Source organism: Taudactylus pleione, unplaced genomic scaffold (genome assembly GCF_031769625.1).
Source record: "Taudactylus pleione unplaced genomic scaffold, aTauple2 ptg000535l, whole genome shotgun sequence".
NCBI lineage: Eukaryota > Metazoa > Chordata > Amphibia > Anura > Myobatrachidae > Taudactylus > Taudactylus pleione.
This window is the reverse complement of record NW_028284937.1, coordinates 11729665-11750570: the sequence shown is the minus strand read 5'-3', so window position 1 is coordinate 11750570 and position 20906 is coordinate 11729665. Positions and strand designations below refer to the sequence as shown.

At 43.7% G+C, this 20906-nt stretch overlaps 1 protein-coding gene across 1 annotated transcript in view; it reads left to right on the top strand.

Moving 5' to 3' along the window:
- LOC148501117 (neuronal pentraxin-2-like) overlaps nucleotides 1–20906 on the top strand; it is a 37344-nt gene that overhangs the window by 9218 nt on the left and 7220 nt on the right. The window contains exons 2-3 of the mRNA XM_088451016.1: nucleotides 12393–12570; nucleotides 19679–19926. Coding sequence (XP_088307142.1) covers nucleotides 12393–12570; nucleotides 19679–19926 — 426 coding nt within the window. The remainder of the gene's footprint in view (nucleotides 1–12392; nucleotides 12571–19678; nucleotides 19927–20906) is intronic.

The window sequence follows — 20906 nt, the reverse complement described above, 5'->3', positions numbered from 1 at the left end:
ATACCTCCCACCATACCCTTATCCTCCATATCCTTACCCATACACACCACCTTTCCCTCCTGCTCAAATCCAACAACAATCTTTTCATCCACCACGCTCAAAAAACATGTTTTAACTGCAACCAAGCGGGACACATAAGTAAGTACTGCAAAGTAAAGAACACCACACGTGAACACGAGTTTCCCATGGGTTCATAGGCAACCCCACTATCTTCTCCCAGGCCTTATATGACTGTTTACAATCTTTTCAATCTGCCAATGTATCTGTTCTAATGTAAAATGTGGACGATTTATTGTTGTATTTTAGGTCATGTTTAAATGATATTAAACTGTGGTGCTTTATCTCCCACCCATAGGACACAAGGTTGCTAAGGATAAATGGCAGCCATGCCAGGCTAAGGTTGACTACTCGGAATACTATCCAACCCAGTGGTCCAGGCATTATTTAGAGCAGTAGCTATTAATAACAAAACTTAATTGCAGGAACCTGTATGCAGATACTATATCCCTAGAATTATTAAAAATGATGGGGGGACTTATTTTACAGGTGACGTTTCCAAGAACATGTGTAAGGTGATGGGTAACAACACTAAGATTATCCCAGGCTGTCTTTTCCTTTATTTGCCCCCCTAGGAGATACTGTTCAAACAGTCAGCCTCATGTGAAAATATGATAATGAGGTTACTGTGCAGGGTCTCACGAAGATGAATGAGAATAACTGAAATTGAAAGTGTTATTAACTAACATGTCTAATGCAAACTGTCATGATGTCAAATCTGGAGAATTTGTTATGATCCAATTTTTTTTAGCTCAGGTTGTTTGACTGATCGGTGGAAAGGTCCGTATCTGACGATACCACATCCTCAAAGGGTGACCGAGGAAGATACGTGGGTCCATTCCACTCACTATAGGGAGGTTAACCAACCGGTGGAGATACAAGGCCGATAACGTGGACCTGTCGATTGCGAGCTTGTGCTGGAAGGATTAAAAAGGTGACGGTGAGATATCTGAGCTAAAGAAATGTGTAGATCAGTGCTTCCAGCAATGGAGTGGTCTGCTGTGGCCATCCTAGTTCTTTTTTTTTCCAGAGTTTTTGTCGTGATGATCTGTTTGGGGATACTCAGTGTCTGTGATGGAGGACCGATTGAGGAAATAGGAGCTGATGGCAGTGCTGATGGAGTGGAGTCAGGAGGAGTGCAATGCCAATCAGGGGAGTGTCTGACCAATCTTAGTATTGTAATTGTTATGTTATTTGGGAAGAATACTTCCAGAAGTTATGACCCTCACACATGTTGAAATGCTTAGTATACATAAAAACATACCATCACCATATCTTCACACGCAATATGAACATAGAGGCAAAAGAAATATGATACCTGGTGACGTGCATAAAGCCACTCAGTTAATTAGTGAGACAACTGGCTTTCAAGTTTTAGTCGCACTGGATCCCACCAGAATTGCTCGGGGTACATTAAATTTTAGATATATTCAGGAACTTGCTAAATTGATAGATAATATCACCGAGATGTACGATGACACATTCAGGTATACAGGGAGAGAATTGCAAGAGTACAAGAAAGAACTGGTGCAACACAGGCTAGTGTTAAATTATTTAACTGCTGTTACTGGAGGGTATTGCGTAACGTTAGTCACCCAATTTGGAGTAAAATGTTGCACCTATGTCACCAATGATACCAGCAACCCTAAGGATGTGATAGACCGGAGGATGGATGAAATTCTGCAGCTAAAATGGGAGTTTCGTAAGAACCATAATGCTTCAGTGGCTGAAGTAGGGGAAAAGATAGAAGGATGGGCTTCATGGCTGAACCCAGTGAAATGGTTCTCAGGTCTAGGGGAATGGGTCCAGGAAGTGATCGCCAGCATAGGCAAATTCTTGATCCTTATACTAATTGTCATCATAATAATTGCCATATGTGTCCGGTGTGTTCCTATTGTGTTGAAGTGTGGAAAATGAAAAAAATTGAGTAAAACGAAAGAACAAAATTATGATGGTGGTCAATATGAATACCGAGGTAAATATAGAACTGCATTACAACCCTGAGCTAGGAAATACCATCATTTAATGTATTATATTTAGACATGCATAGAATGCATTATTGAAATGTTATTTTTAAAACACCTCACATAATGTAAAGTCTAAATTCCCCTTCAAGACTGCTTTTATAAGACTGGTGCATCCCCACACCTTTCACATGATCTTCCAAGATCCGCGGTGTGAGTATAATAGTAGTTTTATGTCCCCACTCAGAGACACATTATTGATGGATTAAGAACCACCTTGTGCCATCCCATAATAACACTAAATAATATGTAACTGTAAGCCTAAATAAAATCCTAATAGCAGATTATGATAGCATGTTGTTCGCTATCAAAGGGTGGACTGTCGAAACTGGATTATTGGCTGAGACAAGATCAGTTTAAAATTGAATCGCAGCAACACCATCTTGCGACTGGCCGCAAGACTCCATTTTGCGAAATGGCCATCTAAGCGCCATTTTAGATAAACTCACACTTTAGTACATGTGGCGATAATACTATTAGCATCATGCGAATGCATCCGTGACCATCGCCACAGGTGACTGCGATTCACCAAAAGCCCATTTCATTACTTTACGTATTATAAAGGATATATATTTCAGAAATGGCTTTACAGTATGCCAAAATTGGATTGCATTAGTTGAATAGAGCAAATGGCCAAGTGACAACTAGCTTGTGTAGATAAGCTTCCTGGATAATGTCTGCTCTCACTCCAGGTGGCCCGGCTAGAATAAACACCTTACATTAGCAAGCTTCCTGCAATGAAATAACTTCAAAGCCTAGAGTGTTATCTTAGGTTTGACTCTTGTAGCTGGGTTAATTTGCATCCACACAAGAGTCTGGGAGAATAAAGAGCTTTTCTTTTGAGTCTGGGAAAGGTGGGGAGGCTGCTGAGAGAGGGGGCATGTGGAACAAGAAGGCTCAGCATTCAACACTGCTATGTGTTCACTTAGTAAGTGAGATTTAAGTGCACCATTCCTCATACACACATTAATACGCACAATTGCGCTGTTAACTAGTCGCATATTAGCGAATGCATAAGACCTTGTGTGAAAACACTGTTTTATTAGCTTCATGCGCACGCATCTGTCCCAAGTTAACTAGCTTCTTTATATCAAACCCCGCATACTCACACATTACATATCCACATAAAAGGTTTAATAAGCTTTAAGGTATAAGATTTAAGTTTGTTCACTTAGTATAAATGCTGTGAAATAAAGATATTTGATAACTAAGGTTTTATACATGCTAAGAATGCCGTGTTTGGTTTCGTATTGATGCGTACTCTTTCAACAGAATTCCGGTATTATCGGTGTGGAGATCGCATCATGCATTCTCAACTTATGGACCGCAGAGACTTCAAGCAGCAAAATGTATATTATATGAACAACTGTTAGGATGATTGCATGGGGTGGGAGGGCATAGACCTCCAGTTGTTAGAGGCTGGGATGAGTCTATTTGAACCAGCCTGTTAAACGCTCTGTAACAGATGCTTCCCCCCCAGTGGCATAAGCAAGAAACTTCTCTATTGCCCTGTCTATTCTGGGGGGGTATAAATTAGGGATGTGCAGGCTCAGATAGGTTCGAGTTTGCACGTTGAGTTCGGATTTTTCCCTCCAAATAACAGAACTCAGAAAGAGGCTAAACGTCATCTTACATGGACGAACATCATCATTCCTGGACTTTTGTCCAGGAATGATAATGTTCTTCCATGTAAGATGACGTTTAGCCTCTTTCTGAGTTCCGTTTTTTTGGAGGGAAAAATCCGAACTCAACGTGCAAATTCGAACCTATCCGAGCCTGCACATCCCTAGTATAAATATGTGTGCTCAAACACTGGGTTCTTAGTCTTCTTGCTGAATGCTGAATGACGACAGGGTTTCTTGCTGATGCCTAACTTCTGGACCAGAAAATGCGGCGTATATATACTGTACTTGGGGTCTTATATTCCTTTGCGTCTAATTGTGTCTGGATCAATAGCGTGTAACTGACTGTACTTTTTACTTGAATAATACTTTGTGCTTCGGAACCACACGTTCCAAGTCTGGAGTCTTCTATTTACTGAATGACTGCGTACGCAAATTGGCATCATCCTTAGAGGTTTATAGGTAGGATTTTAGAAGGTACAGGCAGGGGTATATAGAGGTTCTGATCCAGTATCATCAGTTTTTAGAAGTGGAGATGTTGCTCATAGCAACCAATCAGATTTTAATTAACATTTAACTAGCACCTTCTAGGAGATAATAGCTAGAATCTGATTGGTTGCTATGGGCAACATCTCCATTTATAAAAACTCTCACTTTAGTAAATATACCCTTCAGTCTCAATTATGGCCCTGTGTTAGTCCTATCACTCTGATGGAATGTGCCTCTATCAAAGGTAATGTAAAGTATCAAATATATATTCTATTATTTTGATATTTACAGTATAGTAAAATTAAAATGATCAAAATTAAAATGATCAAATTTTGGGTGAATTTAGCTGTGATATAATTAGCATTATTATACAAATGGCAATAGAAGGACTTAAGAAAATAAAATGGTGAAGAATATTGCGCTCTGACCCTTAAGTGGTTGTGAGGCGAGGTAGAATATTCACTGATAGAATGTTGGATGTGGGTGAGACCAAATCCTTTTGTGTAGCTGAGCAGACAATTATGAATGAACAGATGTAAAAATTATTTACTTCCAATGATACAATTACAATAATACAGTATAAATGTACATAAACATTCTAAATGTGTTGCGCATGCATACATAGATGTAGCGTGGACGGGGTAGGGTATGAAATCCCGACCCTGGAACCCCGACACATCATAATCCCGACGCCGGCTGGTAAGTACATTTGACCCTCCCCCCATCCCTAACCCTAACCTCCCTTGGGGGTGCCTAATCCTAAGTCCCCCTCGTGGTGCCTATCCCTAACCCCTCTCTCTCCGCACTCTAAACCTAACCCTCCCAGTGGGGGTGCCTAACCTTAACCTTCCCCGGTGGTGCCTAACCCTAACTCCCCCTTCCTCTAGCCTAAACCTAACCCTAACCTTCCCCCGGCGGTGCCTAACCCTAACTCCCCCTTCCCCTTGCCTAAACCTAACCCTCCCTGGGGGGTGCCTAACCCTAAGGCCCTCCGGGGGTGCCTAAAGCTAACCCCCCCCGTGCGCGCGGCTAACACGTCGCGATGCCCGGCTAACCTACATTCGGTATGCCGGGTGTCGGGATTTCGGTGTGGGGCTAATGACAGGCGTTGGTATTTAAGCGCCTATCTTTAGTCCCATGCCAGGCTTTCAGTGTAGAGTCTCTTGTGGTCGGCATTTCGACTGCCGGCATCCTGACTACATCCCGCGTGGGTGATATGTAAGGCAGTGGAAGTTGGAGACATGAAAGATGAAAGACTTTTACTGGTTCTAAACACTGTTTTCTAAGGCTATGAAATATGGGGGGGGGGAGATGTATCAAACCTTGGCGAGAGAGAGTGGAAAGAGAGATAAAGTACCAACCAATCAGCTACCGTCTATTTTCAAACACAACCTGTAAAATGACAGTTACAAGCTGATTGGTCACTTTATTTCTCTCCAAGGTTTGATACCTCTCCCTAATAGTCATGTATCATAAGGTTAATGAGCACATTGCAAAGTTTTTAATGGTATGGCTCCAGAAATCTGACAACACTGACACTGCCCATCTATAAGAGTCTTATTACACATTACAATAACATGACGTCACATGATAAAATGCTGCAATAAGGAAACTTATATTAAGGAAACATTTTTAGATGCTGCAACTGTGACATATGACAACTTGTTCCCACTTCTGTTCCGCTTAGAAAAAGGAACTCATAAAAACTGTTTAATGCATTTCTGAATGGAACAAGCCTTTGAATTGGGGTTTATAAACAAGAATGTAAAGCATTCAAATTATGCATGCTTATTGAGTCATCTGACTATAGACTATAGTACTTAATAATGTTTCAACTGAGTGTTGGCTCAGAATTCTCGGCTACTGTTTATTGCTGTTCAAGAAAGATATCACATGACCTGCCATTCTCCTCAGTAATATGCCACAAATGCTAACATATATCTAAATACCAATTTAAATACACTTTTGACACCTACAGTATAACACTAAAATAGCAATAAAAAAATACCATAATGTTTAATCGGGGGAAACTGTAAATAAAATAAATGTAATTATTAAAAAAGAAAATCCTATACAGTATTAACACTGATTAATACATGGTTAAAAGCAAAAAAAACATTCTTTCTGTAGAGTCTAAAGGGGGGATTGATCAAAGCTTGCAGACAGATAAAGTGGCGAGAGATACCAACCAATCAGCTTCTAACTACAATTTTAAATTTTTTGAAAAATGGCAGTTAGGAGCTGGTTGGTTGATACGTTTTATTGTCTCTCCACATTACCTCTGTGCAAGCTTTGATTATTCTCCCCCTTAGGGGGTTATTTATCACTGCTTTAGCTTCGGGAGCATATTATGTTTAAAAAAAAATGCTGTTTAATAAAAAAAACGGGTCTACCTGTGCACCAACTAGGAGATCTGGAAAACATGCACTGTTAGGGATGCACTGCTATAGAGCCCAATATGTACATATATGTCCAGGGCAGTGCTAGGTTATTCTGCTGCTCCTCCAGGCTCCCGTACTTGCTCCAATAGTCTGGAATGGTGCCCACATCTAAAATAAAAACATCCAGCTCAGGAAGGATGGCCTTACTGCCATATCTAATGGCTTATTGTGATCATTGGTCCTGTATATGCTGGAATTATGACACACACTATACTTTGTATGGCGCATATTAAAACAGGTTGAGTACTAATTCTGCCCTCTTCATGGACTGGCCCCACTCGCTCTAAAATCAAGCATGTAGTAACCCCCCCTCTAGAAATCCTGCGTTTGCCACTGATGGGGATAAATAGAAAGGAGATAAAGTACCAGCCAATCAGCTCCTAACTACCATGTCACAGGCTGTGTTGGTTGGTACATTATCTCTATCCACTTTATCTCCATCCAAGGCTTAGTAAATAAACCCCCATATCCCTTAGAGGCATATTAACATCATTTTTAACATATTTTATTCATTAAAAAAATGATACAAAGAGGCTTTGTATTCGCTTTGTGATTACCTGATACATAATCAGTCCATTTGAAGCTTGTTTTGTGTCCAGTGTAAGATTTTTCTTAAGAGTCATCAATGAACATGTAAAAGTGCAAATGGCCTATGTGCATGGGCGTCTGTACCTGTTATTACTAGTATATGCTCAGACTTGATGGCCCAGATGGTGGTGTTTGGGGGAGAGAAAACGTCTCCCCCATCCTACAGGAGTATATGGCTTGGGATCGTCTATACAAATTGCTGATTAGGAGCCTGAGGGCCTGATTCAGAGGTGGACGCAGATCCGGCTGCAGCTGCGTCTGGCGGTCGCCTGTCTGTGATTTTATGCAAATGCCACTACAAAGTCCTTCCCTGGTGTACATCCGTGCGTGCGTATGACTGTGCAAGAACTGAGACGCCCACTTTCAGTGCCCTTATTGCCACCATGGGTCGCACCATCGAAACTTGTACCAGCCCTAGGGCATGTGCAGGTTCACTGACTGAGTACGGCCTCCACTGTGAATGATTGAGCGACTGTTTAAGCAAACACTTCAGTGACACGTTCCCACTACACTCCCATAACACGCCCATAAGGCGGACCATCTCCGTGTCTCCGCTAAGCCACCTCCCAGTCACCGCCCAGCACTTTCCCAAGACATTTCTCATACCGTGTGCCTCGGCAGCGTACACTCTGTGCAACGCATGCGTCATCTGAGTTTTTAGGAATCTTCGCACACATGCAGTAGCAATAAATCGCTTAACTCTGTGAACATCGGCAGTGAGTCAGGCCATGAATGTCCTAGATTTGCACAGAAATGGAAAAACAACATTTTTATAGGATGAGATTATTTAAAACAGCATGTGGTGCATTGCCAACCTGATTCAGAGTTGGAAGCAAGTAAGCTGCAAATGCGGTCGTATTGCATCATACTTACCTACTCCCCCGGTGGATCTCCTGCATCCCGTCCTCCTCCTAGTGAAGTGGGCAGGGTAGTAAGACCGGGAATCGCAGGTCCTTATGGAGAGGTGGGGCTAAAATAAAGCAAAGAATGTTAATTTAGCCATGCCCCTTCACCACAGACCCGTGATTTACGGCATTTTGCCATTACAGGGCGGGGCCTAATGATGAGAAGAGCCCGCTCCCAAAGTGGTCAGCTGCATCTTCAATCCAAGCTCCTCCCAGAGAAGAAGAACATAAAGTCTGCAAGTACAATATGTATTGCACGCAGCAGCGTAACTAGGGTCAATGGCACCCAAGGCAAATAAAAAATGGCGCCCCTTCAAAACTGTTGTTAAAAATTTTGTTTGAAATCTTATATTGTATATAAAAAGCCACATACTGGAAACACAAAAATGAGAGAAACATGAAAGCAAGGAGAAGCCATGAATAGCATGTGCTGCACATATACAATGTTAAGGTCTGGAAGCGGCCTAGGAGGTCTATGTACTAAGCCTTGGAGAGATAAAGTACCAACCAATCAGCTCCTATCTGTCACTTTACAGGCTGAGTTTGAAAAATGACAGTTAGGAGCTGATTGGTCAGTACTTTATCTCCATCCACTTTATCTCTCTCCAAAGCTTAGTACATAGACTCCCTAGTCCGCTACAGCTTACGGATTTTGGATGTGTGAAATTAGTCTTTTTTTTAAAACTCCTGCCATTTGAGACACATTTTAAGTCATTTTAAAAGAAAAGATATCTATCTGCTTTCGCAGATACAAGCTATATAACAATGCTGCATATGTAGTTATAATACCCACGAAAGCAACGCCCACTGAATCCAAACTTTTGGTGCTTTTGTTGGCATTGGGAAGAAGATAATGTTATAATAGAGGGAGGTAAAAGCACATTAGGGGGGAGGGCCCTGCTCATGTAAAACTTGCAATCTAAACCATACCTCACCCACAGATATACCCCTCACTGAAATACCCATCGATCACTACCCCTCCTGGACACTATGGGCGGAATTCAATTGATCTCCCGTCTAAAGTGATAGGACGTCGCGGGCCGCTATTCAATTGTGCCAGAATTTCACGCTGATCGCGCCCATAGAGGTCAGGTTTAGCCGCGTAAAGCAGTTAAACCCGACCAAAGTGCTGGGCGCGATGGCGAATAGTGATGTTTTGGCGCCCAAACATGTCACTTTTCGCACATTTCAGCTCTCATCCTCCAGGGTCTGCGAGCTGAAGTGTAGCGCTTGGCAGCTGATCGCGCCCGACAGGAGCAAGAATAGAATAGCTCCGTCGGGCGCGATAGGGGCTGGAGAGAATTTAATTCCGCCCTATGACTTGCCTACTGTCATTTCTATTGCTCACCACCACTTCCTGATACGGTACCTCACCCATAGCATACCCCTCACCCACCACCACTACCTGACACCATACCTCATCTACAAAAATAAATTTTCCAAAATCTGACAAAAAAAACACTAACTATATAAAATACTCTAATGTTTTTATCTCCTATATTAAATTGTTGTACAACTCTGACATCTGTTGCTATTTGTTCCTCTTCCTGACGTCTGTGTTTTTTTTCAGCTTGACGTTGCTTCTGTATACTAACACTGACCTGGACACAGGGGAAGGTCTCTCTAAAGGGGGGCTTACAAAAAGCAAAAACAGAAATGGCACAAAAAAATATATATACACTTTAACTTTATAAATCTGATAGGGAAGGTAAATGGGTGTGTAGATAATCGATATGTAATAATACTTGTCAATTATCTATTCTGACCCTATTTACCTTCTCTATAAAATGTTTTAAGTATATATTTGAATAAATAGCCTTTATACTAAAAAATACTACTACAATTATACTACAGGTTGAGTCTCCCATATCCAAATATTCCGAAATACAGAATTTTTTTGGCATGACTCAGATAATGAAACCATTGATTTTTGATGGTTCAATGTACACAAACTTTGTCTAAGGCACAAATTATTACAAATATTGTATAAAATTACCTGCAGGCTGTGTGTATAAGGTGTATATAATACATAAATGCATTCTGTGTGTATATTTGGGTCCTATTCGCAAGATATTTCATTATGGTATGCAAATATTCCAAAATACGGAATATTCCGTTATCCAAAATACCCCTTGTACCCAAGCATTTTGGATATGGGAGACTCAACCTGTGTATGTATGTATATATATATATATATATATATATATATATATATATATATATATTTTCTCTTTAGATTACACTCTACTTTTTTTTCTTTGTCCCACTCTCCTATGTGTCTGTATGTGCCCCTCTATGTCAGTATGTTCTCCCTACTTATGTGTCCTGTGCTTTCCCTTGTATTTTCTGTAAAGCGCCCCCTTGTCTATATTATCCTTATAGTGCCCCCCTCTAGTCTGTATTATCCTTAGATTAACCCCCACTCAGGGCTGTCTTAACAGCAGTGCAGGCCCCTGGGCAAAGTAATGCACTGGGGCCCCTGTTAAACAATCCTTCTGCCGGGGATGGGATGCTATCGGTGGAGGCTGTGCCGGGGAAGGGGGGTGTTGGCTATCGGCAGAAAAACAGAAGTCATTTACAGGAAAAAAACACAAGTCACAGTCTGAACATGTACAGTACAACACATTACCTATGCAGTACCCCCAGTAGTGCCCCCAGAGTGGTCTCCCCTATGCAGTGCCCCCAGTAGTAGTCCTCCCTATGCAGTGCCCCCAGTGGTAGTCCCCCCTATGCAGTGCCCCCAGTAACTGATCCTCTAATAGAGTAACAATGTAAAATTTGAGTGCATAGTCTGGAACCTGCCCCTAAGAGAAGGAGATGGGCCCTCAGCAGTGGGGCCCATTGGGGATTTCCCCTGTAAATCTGTGGGCCGTTCTGACCCTGGTTGACATGGTTGAGTTTCTACCCCTGGTCTGAACTGGATATTCCATGGGAAGATAGTAATCTGACCTCTATGAGCCAGCTCCTGCTAGATACCTCTCTTTTCCTTAGTGCACGCACTGTCTCAGTGTCTGTGGTGAGAGCGATGGGAGCCATGTATTCATCTACAATGGGACTAAGGCCCTGATTCAGAGTCGGACCCAGACGGTAGGTGTTCCCATGGGAACGCCTCCGTCTGGCAGCCACCCCCCCAGCACGCCCACCAAAGGGGGCGTGCTGTCACTCAACATCGACAGCACGCCCCCTTTGGTGCAAGACCCGGAGCGACAGCTTGGCTGTCGCTATCTGGGTCTCGCGCATGCGCACGATGGAGCTCCCTCCGTCGTGCGCATGGGCACTAGGGCACCATCGACCCGCTTGCGAGCGCTCAGCGCTCGCGAGCGGGTCTGAATCAGGCCCTAAGTGTACTAGACCCAGAAAAATTACTGCTGTTATCTGTGTAGTCCTGCCTCTGTATTATCCTCAATATTAACCTAATAGTCTCACATAACCCTACTATAGCTCAAGTCCTTAAACTGAAGCAACACTTAACTCTTATCTAACTTGAACTAAATGTCCCCTGGGTCCACTTTCCCTGCCTTATGTAAATGTGTACAAGAGCTTGAAGAGGTAGATATAGAATTTTAAATTATATCTGAAATCTGATTGCCGAGGAATTGAAGTAAAGGGGGTGATTTATACAGTGTGAAGGGATGAACTTGTCATTATTGCATTCATTTAGAGTAGACTAGTAAAGAATCTACAGCTCGTGCTGTCAGTAAACTAAATGTTACAATAATCTAGATGGGTAAGTAAATGAGCAATATTATGAACATGACAGATGTAATTGTTGCAGGTATTTATTTATTTTTGGTAAGGGTCAATTGTCTTTCCCGTTCTCCACTTTATCCTCCTCTTCCTCCTCCTATTGATTATCTCTGACTCTGATAAATCATCTGCTTACTGTTAACGTTAATCTAAGTGAGGATTATTGCCCTGTGCACAAATAAATCTATATTAATCTAAGTGAGGATTATTGCCCTGTGCACAAATACATTTCTATTAATCTAAGTGAGGATTATTGTCATTTGCACAAATAAATCTATATTAATCTAAGTGAGGATTATTGTCCTGTGCACAAATAAATATATATTAATCTAAGTGAGGATTATTGTCCTGTGCACAAATAAATCTATATTAATCTAAGTGAGGATTATTGTCCTTTGCACAAATAAATCTATATTAATCTAAGTGAGGATTATTGTCATTTGCACAAATAAATCTATATTAATCTAAGTGAGGATTATTGTCATTTGCACAAATAAATCTATATCTGCTGTTTTTCAGAGAAACAGAAACTCTTCTCTCTTTTCAACATCTTTGAAAGACGCCCTCCAAAAAAAGATCAGTATATTGGAAAATCAGATACATGGAAAACATAATATCTCAGAGCACCATGATAAGGAACATGATCAGACACATGAGAACCCAGTACGACACAGCACTCTCCCCATCAATGAGAAAGGTAAGAGACTCACCAGAAAAATAAGCATCTAAATTATTAATGCCCTTTAAAGGATACAAATCTAGCTTTGGGTGGAGGACACTAAAGGAGCATACACACTAGACAATGGCCCTGATTCAGAGCCAGACGCTCTGACAGAGTGCTCGCTCTGAATCAGGGCGTCTTTTTTTTTTTTTTATGGAGCGGCCTCCTGGCAGCTCGCATTGCCGTGGGTTGCGATGAGACCCTCATGGCGACAAGCCCCAGAGAGCTTTCGGCTCAAACAGAGCCGAAGACTCTCCCACTGACATTACTTGTGATGTCAGTGGGGTCTTCCCCAAACGGTAGGCGTTCCCATGGGAACGCCTCCGTCTGGGCAGCCACCCCTCCCGACCCGCCCACCAAAGGGGGCATGCTGTCACTCAACATCGACAGCACGCCCCCTTTGGTGCGAGACCCGGAGCGACGGAGTGCCCGTCGCTATCCGGGTCTCGCGCATGCGCACGACGGAGCCGGCTCCGTCGTGTGCATGCGCTCTGGGCCACCATCGACCCGGTTGCGAGCGCTCAGCGCTTGCGACCCGGTCTGAATCAGGCCCAATGTGTGAAAGATATTGGTGAAAGATATTGGGTGTACACACTGAATGATATTGTTAACTATATCGTTTAGTGGCGTCATCCTGCCACATCCCTGAACAGACACTTTCTGACGATATCATCAGATTGGCCTGCATGTTTGTACGACAGCAAACATCGTTAAAGACCCATGGGAGCGCGCATCATTGGTCGTTTGGTGCATACACACTGGACGATATGAACGATATATCGTTGAACAATATCGGTATAGTTCATATCGTTCACTTTTATCGTCTAATGTGTATACCCCATACAATAAAACTAAAGACAAAATTTCAATTACATTCCATGCAATGTTACTTCCATTCCCTGCAAACCCACCCATCACTCTGTGTTTTCTAATAGTCCAGAATTGCTATTTCAACACCTACTATGTTAAACCGTTTCCCCCACTGTGATCAATGGTCAATATTCTCTTGCCATTCACATGAACAAGAAGGTGGCTGGATCATTCCCTAACCTTATAAAGAGTCTGTCATACCCCTTTTACACAGGGCAAATAACCAGGGTTATTGTCGTGTCAACCCAGGTCGCGGCTCAGTGTAAACAGGTCCCCGAAAAATATCCCGGGTCCAGTGACCCAGCAATCCAACCTGGGTAGCAAGCAGGGTTGGACCCGGGAAGCAGGGCCGGATTTACCGCTAGGCATCCTAGGCGGACGCCTAGGGCCCGGGCCCCTCCAGGATTCGGCCCTGGAGAGAGCCTGCATTTTAACTCCACCTCCTCCTTCCCTGTCCTGGTAGGAGCAGGGCTCTGGACGTGCTGCTGCTGTGTCTCCTCGCACCGGCCGGTGCCAGCAGCAGCACCACCATGTCCAGAGCCCTGCTCCTACCAGGACAGGGAAGGAGGAGGTGGCATTTCAGTACAGGGCCACTGAACGCTGGTCTCTGAAGTGATCGGAGGATAAGGAAGCCTCCGATCGCTTCAGAGCCAGTGTTCCCAGAGATGTACTGCGCGGGTGACGTCATGACGTCACCCGCGCTGTGAGGAGCCTGTGCGGCCGCGACTGCTGGATCAAGTCAGATCCAGTCAGTACGGCAGCGGGAGTGGCAGCCCGGATGACGGCCACGTGGAGTCAGGTAAGTATGGGGCGGGGGGTGGGATACTACTGCTACAGGGTCACTACTACCACAGGGGAACTACACAGGGGCAGTACTACTACAGGGGCACTAATACTAGAGGGGCAGTACTACTACAGGGGCACTAATACTACAAGGGCACTAATACTACAGGGGCACTAATACTAGAGGGGCAGTACTACTACAGGGGAACTCTACAGGGGCAGTACTACTACAGGGGCACTAATACTATAGGGACAGTACTACTACAGGGGAACTATACAGGGGCACTAATACTACAGGGGCAGTACTACTACAGGGAAACTACACAGGGGCAGTACTACTACAGGGGCACTAATACTACAGGGGCAGTACTACCACTACAGGGGCACTACTATTACTACAGGGGCACTAATACTATAGGGGCAGTACTACCACTACAGGGGCAGTACTACTACTACTACTACTACTACTACTACTACTACTACTACTACAGGGGCACTAATACTACAGGGGCACTACTACCACTAGAGGGGCAGTACTACTACTACAGGGGCACTACTTTAAAGGGCACAACTACAGGGGCACTACTACTACAGGGGCACTACTATTACTACAGGGGCACTACTTTAAAGGGCACAACTACAGGGGCACTACTTTAAGGGGCACTGCATATGGGCACCACTTTAAGGGGCACTGCATATGGGCACCACTATGGGGACACTGCATATGGGCACAACTACAGGGGGCAATACATATGGGCTCAACTACAGGGGGCACTACATATGGGCACAACTACAGGGGGCCCTGCATAAGGGGCGTTGCTACAGGGGGCATTACATAATGGGCACTCCTACAGGGGCCACTGCTTAAGGGGCCCTGCTTAATGGGCGCTGCTACAGGGGGCTTTGCATAATGAGCAGTACTACAGGGGGCATTGAACAATGGGCATTGCATAAAGGGCACTGCTACAGGGGGCATTGCATAAGGGGTACTAGTACAGGGGCATTGCATGAGGGGAAGGGGGGTCTATGCTGAGATGGGAGAGGGGTCAGTGAAAGAGCGGGTCTGTGCTGTGAGGGGAGGAAGGAGGCTGTGATGTCAGGGGAAGGGTTGGGTTTAGACTGCACGGTGGGTTAGGGGAAGGGTTAGGATACTTACCGGCAGGTATCAGTATCCTAACCTTGTCGGGATGCTGGCATCTGGATCCTGAGCGCCGGCATCCCGTACCCAACCAATACCTACATACATACATACATAGCCAATGTTTCAAGGCCACAGTGGACCTTTTCTTGCTGTACAGGGGAATGAATCAGAAATTAAAATATAGTGCTATGGAATGTTTGAGGGAGGGGGGCCCCAAAACTGGTATCTTGCCTAGGGCCCCATGAGATCTAAATCCGGCTCTGCTGGAAAGAACCTGTATGGGGCAGTGTACACGATTAATCCGAACCGGGTCCCGTTTGCAGCATAGGAACAGCCAGCTCACCGTTACTTAGAGATGATGCAATCTCCAAGCTCCGGCAGAACAGTTCCAGTGCACTCATTTGTGTAAACGGCGCTGACCCAGGTGTGAAAGGGGTCTATTCCAGGTCTGATCCGTATTGGAACCGTATTCCAAATCCCCGGTCATACCAGGGATTTTGATGTAAAAGGGAATATCAATGTGAAACAGAGAGACACATAGGCATGAGATGATCTTCCTCCGATATACCCGATAATGAGCTGTATGGTCATATTATCGGATAGAGGGGTCTATTTATTAAAGATCACCCCTGCCAAAAAAAAAAAATCAGCAATTTCCACATGTATTTAGTATAACTGCTACTTAACAAAATGTGTTCTTCTACAATTTATCACATTTTTCAAAACCTGATCCCCTATAGCTAATGCCATCTCACACTTTCACACATGTGGCCCTATGGTTTATTATAGGGGTATCCACAAGGTTGATCGCTATCGACCAGTCGACTATGAATACTCAAATGGTAGATGGCGGTAATGTCCAGCAGCAGCCAATAAGAGTTAAGCTGATTCCTATTGTTTGCTATGCTGAAACCATGCCTGACTGAAGCCCTGTTGGCTGGCATGTGTCATAGCAATAGCCAATAAGAATCAGGCTGATCTTATTGGCTGAGGTTGACCTGCAACCGGTTGTTGCTGTTTCAGTCATGATTCTCTCCACCACCATTGGTGGCTTCACACTGCATCCGGGCCACAGTTTACCCACACAGCATGCACTCTGCTAGACAGCGTCTCTGTATCTATGACTACAGCTACACTGAGACACAGCGCCTCTGAGCTACAGAGTGCAAGACACCCAGGAGCACGATCTGGTTAATCAAAAGGTGGCATACCGTGTAGATGAGAAAAGGGTGAGAGAGTTATCAGCTCACTGATTAATTAAATACCACCTTTGTGAATAACATCTTGTTGCATGCAGCAATTTTAAATTATTAACAACCAGTTTACTTCTGGTTTCTATCTGCAACTTCCTTATTTCTCATACCTGGGGCCATTGGTTTACTGATTGTAGTACTGTCCTAACCTGATATGTATTGATAGTTTACATTTAATTTCCTCAGAGCCCTAAAACGTATACCTCACAACCAGCCTGATTTTGGCAGGATGGTCCCCACACCTCTTGCCGCAAAGTCATGCCCCCTTTATTAGTCATATGCCTACGGTGTGCTCAAATGTCCCAACTTTGTAGATTGCGAAACATTTTCGGCCTGTAGAGTAGATCACCATAGGGGAGATGTATCAGACATTGGAGAGAGATAAAGTGGATAGAGATAAAGTACCAACCAATCAGCTACTGTCATTTTTCAAACACAGTCTGTAAAGTGAAAGTTAGAAGCTGATTGGTTGGTACTTTCTTACTGTCCACTTTATCTCTCTCCAAGCTTTGATAGATATCCCCCCAAGTCCAAAAGTCTAGCCATCTGTGGCTTATGCTATCACTTTACTATTTACTCTTTGCCAGGACAAGCTCTTCTTATTTCTTATTGTCGCGATATGCAGCGCTAAGTAATGATAATTTTTTGGGCTGTACCTGGAGTTAATAAAGAGTCTGCATAGTGCTCATGTTTGGATCCATATACTCAGTATAGCAGTGTGCACTCAGTGACCCCCACTGCAAATTGACTATGACGGGTATATTACTAATGTTCATGTTTTTAGAAGTGGAGATGTTGCCCATAGCAACCAATCAGATTCTACTTAATATTTATCTAGCACCTTCAAGAAGATAATAGCTAGAATCTGATTGGTTGCTATGGACCACTTCTAAAAATTTTCTATGCCTCTACATATACTCTAAGCAACGACTACATTGGATACCATAAGTATTGTTACATCTTTCGATCTCAAATGTCAATTTCTCCTATATAATTACTATTGTGCTAGTTAAAATAATACAATGTATACTAATTTTTTTACAGTTTTAATTCTCATAGTCAATCCAAAGTCTAGCTGTAATTTTCTGAGAGTGGCTAAGCCTTTATATGTATTACTGGTTATATATTTCACCACAAGTTCAAATGTGGTTTGTGTTCGTGTAGACTACAGAAATTATAAATACAATATTAATGAAGGAAATAGAGACATCAGATTTGTCTGACAAAATAAATCATGTCAGTGGAAGGAGCTTGCTCATTGGATACCTAGGGGTAAATTTACTAAGAATTGAGTCTGGACGAGTTTGCTTCTTTTTTAAATCGATTAGCTTCGCCGAAACTCGGGTGATTTGAGGCTCCTGAAACTCTCAAATTTACCAAGAAGGGAGTTTAGCTGAGAGTGAGATGTCCAATGGTGAAGCAGAATGAGATATATACCCCGAGTAGCACGTTTTGCAGGAGATTACACACCCGAGATTGCAGTGTCTTCTCTCTGCAAAACTCTCCCGAGCAAGCAGCCTGCATATTTCAGTGAGATATGTGTAAGCTGCTTGTGTTGTAGCTGTAAAAAAACGGGTTAAATGTTGTAAAAAAAATGATGTAGGGCCCCCCCCTAAAGCTTAACCAGCCCCGGACTTGCCAGCTAGTCCTGGTTTCTAAAATTACAGGGAACAAAATGGGTAGGGTTCCACCGTAATTTAGAAACCAACACCAGGCTACAGGGCCAGTACTGGTTTGAATTATAGGAGGAAAAATATTACGTAGGGGTCCCCTATAATTAAAACCAGCTCCGGCTCCAAAACGGCCGGGCTGTAATGCCACAGCCCGGAGACCCTATTACCGGGCTCCAAGGCCAAAGCATTCTCAGCCCAAGCAGGTTAGGCCAAGCCGGGGATCTCCAGAGTTTGCAAACTCACCCAAAACTTCTTAGTAAATTTACCCCCTATACTCAGAAGTATCTAACCTTCTAAAGGGAACAAGTGGAAAGCTTCTAGGTGCTATAATTTAATAGAATGGACTTCATAAATGATAGCTAGAATTGGTTGCTATGGGCAACCTCTCCACTTTTCCTCTTTTGAAGAATTGATACATCTCACCCTTGGTTCTTGCCAAATGACAGACTAAACAGAAGACAAATCTTTTCTTCTATAATGTAATCCATGTATAAATGCTTGAAAAGTACAGCATGTGTCTTTGACGGGCTGGGTCCAAAATCCCGGCTGTCGGAAGAAACTGGTCAGAATACCGACAGCGGCATCCCGACAGCCAGAATCCTGACACCCATAGGAATGAATGGTAAGTGTTTTCCTAACCCCTAACCTACCCCGAATCCTCCCTTCCCTGTGCCTAACCTTAACCTGCCCCCCCTAATGTCTAAGCCTAACCTCCCCCTCCCCACACTCCAAACCTAACACCCCCTTCAGGGGTGCCTAAATCTAACCTCCCCCTAGTGTCTAAAAGTAACCTCCCACTCCCCACACCCTAATCATAACAGTCCCTCCCTGGTGCCTAACCCTAACCCTCCCCCTAGTGCCTAACCCTAACCTCTCCCTAACACCCCTATACTTACCTTCGGGATGCTGACGGTCGGCATACTGGTTCCGGGATCCCGACCTGTCGGGATTTCAGCGCAGGTATTTAGACCGTAGGCATCCAGAACGCCAGGATGCCGACTAAATCCCGTCTTCGACAGGACTTGTCAAGTAAAAACACTTACCTTTGTCAAAATACACCAATTTTACCTGAACCTTTAAAACATAACTATCAATGCTGTAACGGATATATCTTTCCAAAGAAGGTTACAACCCCAGTGGTATGTTGTTTCTAAATCACTCAAGACATTAGTCCTGTTTTTGGAATCTTCGCTAGAAAATATTACATGATGAAATGAAAAGCTTAAATATTAACCATGTCATAGTAACTAGCACTCACATCTAAACATTCAGTATGAGGTTTATTGACGCTAGTGTTTAATGATGGTGTTTATTTAAGGCTAAACGCAGCTCATTGTTCCCCTTTCCTTATCTTATTCCAATAGGACATAAAGCAGATAAAAAGTCTAATGATTTCAGGGTCAGTTTCCCTCTCCGAACAAACTACATGTACGCCAAAGTCAAAAGGACTCTCCACCATGAGATTTTCGCATTCACCATCTGCTTATGGCTGAAATCTAACTCCTCCCCGGGGGTGGGCACTCCTTTCTCCTACTCCGTCCCAGGACAGGCTAATGAAGTGGTGCTGATTGAGTGGGGAAACAACCCCATGGAATTGCTGATTAATGACAAGGTAATCTTTCCCATCTCTGATATTCTCGTCTAAAGCTAAGTACACACTATACTATGTATACTATACACATCATATAGTGTGTACGCCTGATCTATCATTCACGGCCATCGGCCATTGCATCCTCCCATCTGCTGTCCTGCATGTCAGCTGGGACAATGCAATGAACAACGCGGTGTAGTTACATGCAGCATACTTCGCGCCACCGTACGGCGGATCATGCAGTGTGTACGGCACGCACAATGTATTGTTACATCAGTCACCCTTGAGCTGCACATCGTATAGTGTGTACCCAGCTTTGCACTGCTGAAAGGCTATGGAGAATTTCCTTTTCGCAAGTTTATAATTAGCTAGTGAAGTGGTGATTCCAAATGGTTTTTGTCATTTCACATGATATACAAACACCAGCTAATAGACTTCACTGGGAATTGAACCCTATATTTTTATTTTATGCAAATATTACTGGGTACATGTATATAATATATTCTTATATGTCTTTAGTATTTTTTACGGAATACACATGATTTACCGGTGGTGGGGATGCCGGCGGTAATAAGACCGACAGCGGCATCCCGATGTTCAGAATCCCGGCAGTGGACGCTAATTAGCCTAACCCTCCCCCTCTCCCTGCTCTAACCCTCCCCCTGGTGGTGCCTAAACCTAACCCTCCCTGGGTGGTGCCTAACCCTAACCCCCCCCTCCCCGCAGCCTAACCCTAACCCTCCCCAGTCGGTGCCTATCCCTAACCCCCTCCGGGAGGTCCATAAACCTAACCTCCCCATCCCTGGCCTAACCCTAACTCTAACCCGCATACTTACCATCGGGATGCCGGCGGTCGGGATGCCGACTTCGGTATCTTGATCTTTTCATGATGGCGGAGTCAGCATTCTGACCAGCGCTGGGATTCTGGCGTCGGTATTTCCTCTCAAATTACCAAAGTTTAAGGAGTGGCCTAGTGGCAAGAAAGGGGTATGTTATTGGGG